Source organism: Myotis lucifugus, unplaced genomic scaffold (assembly GCF_000147115.1).
Source record: "Myotis lucifugus unplaced genomic scaffold, Myoluc2.0 scaffold_90, whole genome shotgun sequence".
NCBI classification, from domain to species: domain Eukaryota; kingdom Metazoa; phylum Chordata; class Mammalia; order Chiroptera; family Vespertilionidae; genus Myotis; species Myotis lucifugus.
The window spans coordinates 3,745,625-3,753,813 of record NW_005871138.1 but is presented as its reverse complement, the minus strand read 5'-3'; the positions used below and the strand labels follow the sequence as shown (position 1 = coordinate 3,753,813).

Below are 8,189 nucleotides of genomic sequence, written 5' to 3'. Positions count from 1 at the left end.
AGTGGGAAGGAGTTGTTGCTTTTCTGCCAGGACCACACACAGCCTCGTGATAGACTCAGGCCAGACGATTCTCTCCTGAGCTTTACCCACACCGGCTTTAGGGACTTGTCTGTGGGGTCAGAAAGTTGGAAGCGAGTGGGTCCTCGCTGTGTTTAGCAAGACCATGAGGGTGGTTGCATGCAGCCCACCTGTCTCTGTGCCTTGACCTGGGCAGAGCTGGGCCTAGATGTCACAAGGTGAGCATGCGGGAGGGCCAGTGGTGTGTGTGTGTGGTCAATTCATGAGCGGCACCCTTGGCTCAGTTCGTCTCTGCTCCAATCTGGAGACTGAAACCATCTACGTCTGAAAGCCTATGTACCAGGCCCTGTGTATGATATGAGGCCTTCACACATGCTGTTCCCTCTTGGAATACACTGCTTTCCTGGAAAACACGCCCCGCCCCCCCCCCGGGTAATTTCTATTGATCCATATGTTAAACTGTCCACTTGCTCACGAAAGTCTTCTCTGACCTTCTCGGTCAATGGTCCCTGCTATATTATATACCCTTATAGTTCTTGTATTTAGTAGAGCTTATTATTATTTATTCATGTGATTATTGGATTAAAATCTGTCTCCCCACTAGTCTGTAAGCTTCAAGACACAGGGATATATATTTTGCTTGGCATTCTATCTGTTGAATCTGGTAAGACATCAATAAATCACAGCCCATGTGGGTAAAGTAAATCTAAGTGGTGGGGCTAACACAGGAGCGCCTGTGTGTGGGGTCGGGGGGTGCGATGGGGAACCAGAGAGAGCATGCCTCACCCAAGGGCATTCACATTTTTAAAATACACTAAAAATATTGTTCAGCTAAATGAAACCTGTCTGCAGGCCACATGTGAAGCCCCAACTTACGACCTTTCCAGTGGATATTTGTTGAATGAGCGAGTGAAGCATCTACAAGGAAATCATTGTAAAAGCCTCAAAAAAGCAAGGAGGGAGAGGGGACAGAACTGAAAGGACCTCCTTGACAGGCTTGTACACCCTCTAGAGGGCAAGGTCTCCCTCGGGCTCTTTCTTTCCTCTTCCTCCCCAGTGCTTGGCACACAGTAGCTGTACAAATTGGTTGATCCATTCAGCATTTACTAAATACCTACTGTGCACCAACAGTGTCCCCCATCTTGAAGCTCAGTGTGGTGGGACAGACAGAGCCACAGCCAGACAATGACAGTACAGTGATGGATGTTCTAGCAACAGTGTGGGAAAGGGCTAGGGGACCCTTGCCTCCCAACTTCTTTAGCAAGTAGAGAGGATGCAGTAGGTGAGTATACAGATATGCCCCCAGCAAGAATGAGGGGCTGGAGCTGGCCAAAAGGGCAGGAGCCTCAAGCACTGGCCTGGCTGGTAACTCAAGATATGGCTGGAGGTCTGCAGGGTAGGCAGACAGGAAGTGCTGTGGTCAGACTGGGGGGATCCAATGTGGGGGAGCAGTTGTCCATTCATGGCAGCTCCTGGCCACCAACATTTCTGAGCCAGGCTGGCTGGAAATCAGTACCTCCCTGTTCCACTTTCATCTCCCTCTAGGCTCAGACTGTGACCATTTCACAGGTGGGCTGAAACCTGGAGATGGGGCAGGGACTTGCCTACTTCACAAATCAGGTTCCAGTAGGACTAGATCTAGACTTCAGGCCGCAGGCCAGGGCCCCTTTTCTGTATCTCAAGCCAGCCCGGGGAGGAAGCTACAGGTATTGCTTTGCAAATCTTGCACATCATCTAAGGAGGCAGCTCCCTCTTCCTCCCAGGCCTCATCTTAGGGAGCTGAGTCCTTTTGGAAGCTCCTGGAAAAGAACCACGAGTGAGGTCCAGGGCTCCTACATCTGAATCCCGTCTCATCCTTTCCCTAGCTCTGACAGAGAAACCTAAGTAGATCAACCCTAGGGGCCCATAAACTTACTAAAAACCTACACAAGCTTCGTGAGGGAAGACAGAGTGGAAGAAACACTATTGGCAGACCAACAAGCATGGATTCCAAACTTGACCCAACCACTTCTAGTTGCATGCCATTTGAGCAAGTCATTGCACCTCTCTGAGCCTTAGTTTCCTCATCTGTGAAATGGGGTTAATTCTCATCCTCCAACATAGGGCCATATGTGATCTAGCTAAGAGCAGGTGGCAAGGAATTGTTAGCATCCTTTCGACTCTCTCTCTCTGGCTCATGCTGCTTCCCAGATGGCTTGGAGGTTTGTTTATAAAGGTCTCTGGGTCGCTCTTCAAGCTCACATAATCTAGGGAAACACTGTCCTTCCCTGAGCCTTTGGAGGAAGGGACTCAGCTTCTGGGTGTCGATTCTCAGGCCAAGGAGTGACCCTGAGCGGTCAGGCCACCACGAAGAACTTCAGCAGGGGACGGGTCTCTGCTCTGTTGTAGCTGAGTGTAGGGTGTGGGAAGGGAAACATGGAGCCCTGGTTTTAATAAATCTTAGAGTTTGGAGGCTCACTGGGGGCCTGAGTCCCCAGGTCTGCAGACCTTCCCTCCTGGGAGGTCTCTCGGGATGTCTCCAGAGACCCCTCCGACACCCCATCAACACTGCTCAGCAAGTCTTCAAACTCCTGGTGGCCACTGTTGCGCACTGCGGCTTCCAGAGCCTTCTGGCGCCGGTAGAAGTGAGAGAACTTATTGAAGATGATGGTGATGGGGAGCGCTACCACCAGGATGCCCCCTAGGATGCAGCCCGAGGCTGCCAGCTTGCCGGCCACCGTCACTGGCACCACATCCCCATAGCCCACGGTGGTCATGCTCACTGTGCCCCACCACCAGCAGGCTGGGATGGTGTCAAAGCCCACGTCCTCCTCCTTCTCAGCTGTGTAGGCCACACCGGAGAACACTGACACACCCACGGCCAGGTACAGCAGTAAGATGCCCACCTCACGGTAGCTGTGCTGGAAGGAAAGTAGGAAGCCGAGTCAGAGCTGGGTGGGCTTACAGACCTGGCATTGGGCAGATGGGGAAACTGAGGCCGGGAGAGTAGAAGGGACAGATCCATAATCACAGAGCAAGGTAGAGCTGGTGCCAGGACCTAGGTCCCTGACTCCAAACTAAGGTCTTTCAACTACAATAATCAGCCATACTCCCTAGGACTGAACACAGGCCTGATTTCCATTGTCCAAGGTGCCTGCTGAGCCACATTTGTTTCTTCTAATGTGGGCAGCACTAGTGGCACCAGCCGGTGAATGAAAAGCCTGTGATTTTTCTACTGTTGCAGAATCAAGAGAGAGCCATAGTTTATATCCCACAATGCAAAGGGTTGGTTTCGTGTACTTTTGACTGGTGGATCTCATTTCTGATAAGTACAAAAATATTTTCTGCCTCTCAAGGAAGCTGAGAGGATATATAGGTTCCCTAGACCCCTCGCAGAATGCACTTGCCTACGGGTGTGTATATCTGCTCTGCCCCTGAGGCCAAGCCCTAGGGCAGTGTTTCTCAACCAGGGCAGTTCTGCCACCCCAGGCGATATTTGGCAATATCTGGAGACATTTTTGATGGTCACAACTGAGACGTGTGCTACCAGTATCTAGTGGGTAAGAGGCCAAGGATGCTGCTAAACATCCTACAATGCACAGGACGGCCCCCCACAACAAAGTATTATCTGGCCCCAAAAGTTAATAGAGGCTGAGAACCCCTAGCCTAGAGCAGGGCTTCCAAACTGTTTAAAAGGCAGAACCCACCCCTAACTGGTTTGGCTCAGTGGATAGCGCGTTGGCCTGTGGACTGAAAGGTTCAAGGTTTGATTCCAGTCAAGGGCATGTACCTTGGTTTCGGGCACATCCCCAGTAGGGAGTGTGCAGGAGGCAGCTGATCGATGTTTCTAACTCTCTATCCCTCTCCCTTCCTCTCTGTAAAAAATCAATAAAAATATATTTTAAAAAAATAAAAATAAATAAAAGGCAGAACCCAATTGAGGAGGTCTGGCATAGGGCCAGGGATTCTGCAATTCTCGCAAGCTTCCAGCTAATGAGAAATCTGGTGGTGGTCAGGGGCCTCACTTTGAGTAGCAAGGCTCTCGTCTGGAGACTTACAGGTGTGTCTCGGACCCTGGAAGCCTCCATCAATACTCTTCTCCCTCCTCGCAGAAAGAGCTGGTAGCATCGGGCCCTGGCCTTCTGCATGGTGAAGGCAAGGCAGAGTTCTGCAATGGAGGGGTCACCTCTGGAGAGGTGCTGAGTTCAGGGTGTCTAGCTAACGGAATTCTCTGTATCTGTCCATTGCCCCAGCATTCTGCCAGGTCATCCTGCCTGTACCCAGCATGCTGGCTGCCCTGCCATGGGGGCATACAAAAGGCTTTACTAAGCTGTGGGTGGAAGGGATTAATCAGCATCTTCTAGGGATCTTTAGCAGGGTTACAGGGGGATTTAGGAGAAAGAATGTGAGGTACTGGAGTCAGGCACAGCTGGGTTCTTCTCTAGGCTCTGCTACTCACAGAGGAACCTCTGACAAGTCCTGTCACCTCTTAGAGCGGTGATGGCGAACCTATGACACGCGTGTCAGAGGTGACACGCGAACTCATTTTTTTGGTTGATTTTTCTTTGTTAAATGGCATTTAAATATATAAAATAAATATCAAAAATATAAGTCTTTGTTTTACTATGGTTGCAAATATCAAAAAAATTTCTATATTTGACACGGCACTAGAGTTAAGTTAGGGTTTTTCAAAATGCTGACACGCCGAGCTCAAAAGGTTCGCCATCACTGTCTTAGAGCCTCGGTTTCCACATCTGCAAAGTAGTGGCAACAATACTTGCCCCTGCTTAAACCCCATTTCCCTTGGGATAAAGTCCAAAATCCTGAGCCAAGAGTTCATGGCCCTTCAATACCCTCTTCAGCCTTACCAACTGGTACCCCTCCCTCCATGTCCCTCTCCCATCATTCATTCTGTTCTCTCTTCAGGCCTCTGTCCAAGCTGTTCCCGTGCCCGCCCTCCCCAAAGCAGGCTAATTTCACCCCCTTAAGGGTAAGCTTCCCAGGGCCTGGCTCAAGTATGGTGCTCAATTAATTGCAGCCAGGCTTTAAAAAGCCAACCTCAGGTTTGTCATCTACGGGAAGGGAATAAATAAGAGCATCTTTCAGAGGAAGTCGTCCTGAGGATGAAATCGATAATGGATGTGAAAATGGCACAGAATTAGCACTCAGTATGAGCTCTGGGGCTGTACTAGGCTTGTCGACTAAGCAAGACCTATGATATCTGTGGCCCCTGATAACCTCAGAAGAACGGCTCAGTGCAGAAGCCAGTTAGCATCCTGCTTTGCATATTTTTGTGCTACGTACTATTTGATATTTGACAAGACAGATCAAAAGTGACCTTTTTGTTTTATTTTTACTTTTTGAAACGGAAGACCAGCACAGCCCTGCGTCAGTTTTCTCCCATGGGACTCAGAGATCACCGGAAGGCTGGGAAGGTCAAACTGGACGTGAAATGTACACCTGCTATCTGGCCCTGTGCCTGGTATAAAGGATGTGCTTCCGTTCACCGTGCGCCTGGACACAGCAGGCTGGTTAAGTGCATCTGCTAACCTGCCCCACGGCTACACCTGCCTCCCCCTAAGCCCCTACCCGGCCTCAGAGGCCCTACCTTGAGCGTGGCGCCCAGTGAGCGCAGCCCGGTGGAGTGGCGCGCCAACTTGAGCACGCGGAAGATGCGCATGAGGCGGAACACCTGCACCACCTTGCCCAGGTCGCCGAGATCCTCGCCGCCCGCACCTCCCTGGTCGCCGAGCGCCGCACCAGCCATCAGCGTGAGATAGAAAGGCAGCACGGACACGATGTCGATGAGGTTGAGCGGGTGGCAGAAGAAGTTACGCGGGCTGGGCGCCAGCAGGAGGCGCGAGGACACCTCGAAGCTGAACCAGGCGATGCAGAAGTACTCCAGGCGCCTCAGCACCGGGTCGTCCCGCACGTCTTCCGCGCTGCGGCCCGCGGCCACCGCAGCCACGGCTGCCGCCGCCTCGCGGGCCTGGTACTCGGGCAGGCTGTGGATGCACATGGCGGCGATGGAGGCGAGCACCACGCCGATGGAGACGCAGCTGAAGAGCTTGCTGGGCAGCGAGTAGCCGGGATTCTCCATGGTGAGCCAGAGACGGCGGCGCAGGCGGCCGCAGCGCGCCGCGCCATAGCGCGCCAGCTCGCGCTGCACGTCGGAGATCTCGCCCGGGTTCGGGTCCACGCTGCTCGGCGCGTCGCTGTCCTCGTCCCAGGCGCGCGGCCGCGCCACGCGCCGCTCCTGGTAGCGCGCGCGGCAGCACGTGGCCAGGGCGCTCTCGCCCAGGCCCCAGTACTCGGCCTCCTGGCCGAAGGCGAAGACGCACAGCTCGTCGAGCACGTGCAGGTGGCCGGTGCGGTAGAAGTGCAGCAGCCCCAGGAAGAAGCCCGGGTGCCGGTCGAAGTAGAACTCCCGGGCGGCCGCGTCGTAGTCGTCGCACAGACGCCGCGCCTGCTCCTGCCAGTGAAGCGGCCGTGCAGGCGGCCCAGCCGCGTGCCCGGGAAGCTTAGCCAGGGCGCGCGCGCTCAGCCGCCGCCGCACGCCGCCCACGTTCACGCTCAGAGCCTCGTCGCTTCGCCGCCAGAGAACCGTGGCGCCCGGCCCTGGGGACTCGCTCACCATGGTTGTGGCGCTCTGCCCTGTGGACACAGGAGAAGCGCCCTTAGGCGGCGGTGGGAGGGGGGTCCCCCGGACATTCCTTACAGGAAGATCGTCAAATCCCCCGCCCCCCATTTACCGCCTAGGGGTGTCGGATGCTCTCTGTGAAGTGTCTGGTACGCAGTAGGCGCTCGGTAGGTATAAGATACCCTCTGGACCAAAGAGTCAGGCTTGGGTTTGACTAGTCCTCACTCCCTGACTGGGGGACTTTGGTCAAACACTGAGCCTCCCCACCCTCGTTTCATTGGCATAAACAAACGCCTGGCACCTGGGGGGATGCTTATACAGGATGTCTCCCTTTCCCAGACAAAATTTGAGTTTTGCATCCCAGCGGTCTACTGTGGGATCTTGAACCGCCACGCTCAGAACCTAATTCCTCCTCAGCAAAATGGGCATAGTGCAGTGATGGCGAACCTTTTGAGCTCGGCGTGTCAGCATTTTGAAAAACCCTAACTTAACTCTGGTGCCGTGTCACATATAGAAATTTTTTGATATTTGCAACCATAGTAAAACAAAGACTTATATTTTTGATATTTATTTTATATATTTAAATGCCATTTAACAAAGAAAAATCAACCAAAAAAATGAGTTCGCGTGTCACCTCTGACACGAGTGTCATAGGTTCGCCATCACTGGATAGTGAGTGCTTATCATCTAGGGTTGTGGGGAGAATCCGTCTAGACCACTCATTCTCAAAGTGTGTTCCCTGCTAGCAGAGTTGGCATCACCTGGAAATTTGTCAAAATTCAACTTCTCCTTCAACTATTTAAAGCATCTGTAGAGTCTGTCAGATTGAACTTCGGCTTTCTTGTGTGACTGTAGGCAAGTCATGTCACCTCTCTGAGCCTCTGTCAAGTGGAGATAAAAATATCCACCTCCAACTATGGTTAAAAGGTTAGATGAACTAATGTCTATTGGGCTTGGCTCCCAGAGAGGTTTAATACATTATCCACCTGTCTCCCTCTCTCCTGGAGGCAGGCAAGTCTTTATCTCCACCTTGGGGATCTACTTTTCTCCAGGTCAGTTTCTTGCACAATGCAGACACTAGCACCTTCCAGGGGAGGCTGGAGGATTGAGGTGGGTTAGAGAAGTGGTCGGCCTGCGTGGATATTCAGGAAATGTTCGTTTCCTGCCCCTGCCCACTGTCTCTAAGCGCTGCTGGAATTGAGGGCCAGTGACTCACCTCCTGACCTCGGTAATGTCATCTGCACTGTGGGTTCGGTAATGCCTGCTGCCCGGGGTGGACAGGGATTGAATGTGCATCAAGCAGCTGGCCCAGTGCCTGGCAAGGAGCGGGCAGGGTGTCCTTCACTTACCCTGGGCTCGGCGTTTAAGCGAGTTGAGGTTTTGTCCTTAGATCTGTTGTGCGGCCGAAGGCCAGTCTCCTCCAGTTCCGGGCTTTAGCTCTCTTATCTATAGAATGGGGACAACAGCACTTCAGTTGAAGGGTTATCGTGAGTATGTGTGCAAAACCCCTGGAACACAGTACGTGCTCTTGCATGTCTTTCTGGTCAGACCT

At 52.8% G+C, this 8,189-nt stretch overlaps 1 protein-coding gene across 1 annotated transcript; it reads right to left on the bottom strand.

Annotated features, from left to right (window-relative positions):
* Positions 1–450: 450 nt before the first annotated feature.
* On the bottom strand, positions 451–6,759 carry KCNS1 (potassium voltage-gated channel modifier subfamily S member 1). Its single transcript, XM_023756227.1, has 3 exons — positions 6,750–6,759; positions 5,606–6,651; positions 451–2,918 (listed from the first exon to the last, which is right to left on the bottom strand). Exons 2-3 carry the CDS (start codon positions 6,632–6,634, stop codon positions 2,448–2,450), a joined length of 1,500 nt encoding a protein of 499 aa, XP_023611995.1. The 5' UTR covers positions 6,635–6,651; positions 6,750–6,759; the 3' UTR covers positions 451–2,447.
* Positions 6,760–8,189: the final 1,430 nt, after the last annotated feature.

What these genes read in the sequence shown, in the direction of transcription:
- KCNS1 (XM_023756227.1), bottom strand. Translation starts at nt 6,634, where the DNA reads ATGGTGAGCGAGTCCCCAGGGCCGGGCGCCACGGTTCTCTGGCGGCGA. An exon ending in CACTGGGCGCCACGCTCAAG is followed by an intron (nt 2,919 to 5,605) that starts GTAGGGCCTCTG and finishes CTTTCCTTCCAG; the next exon opens with CACAGCTACCGTGAGGTGGG.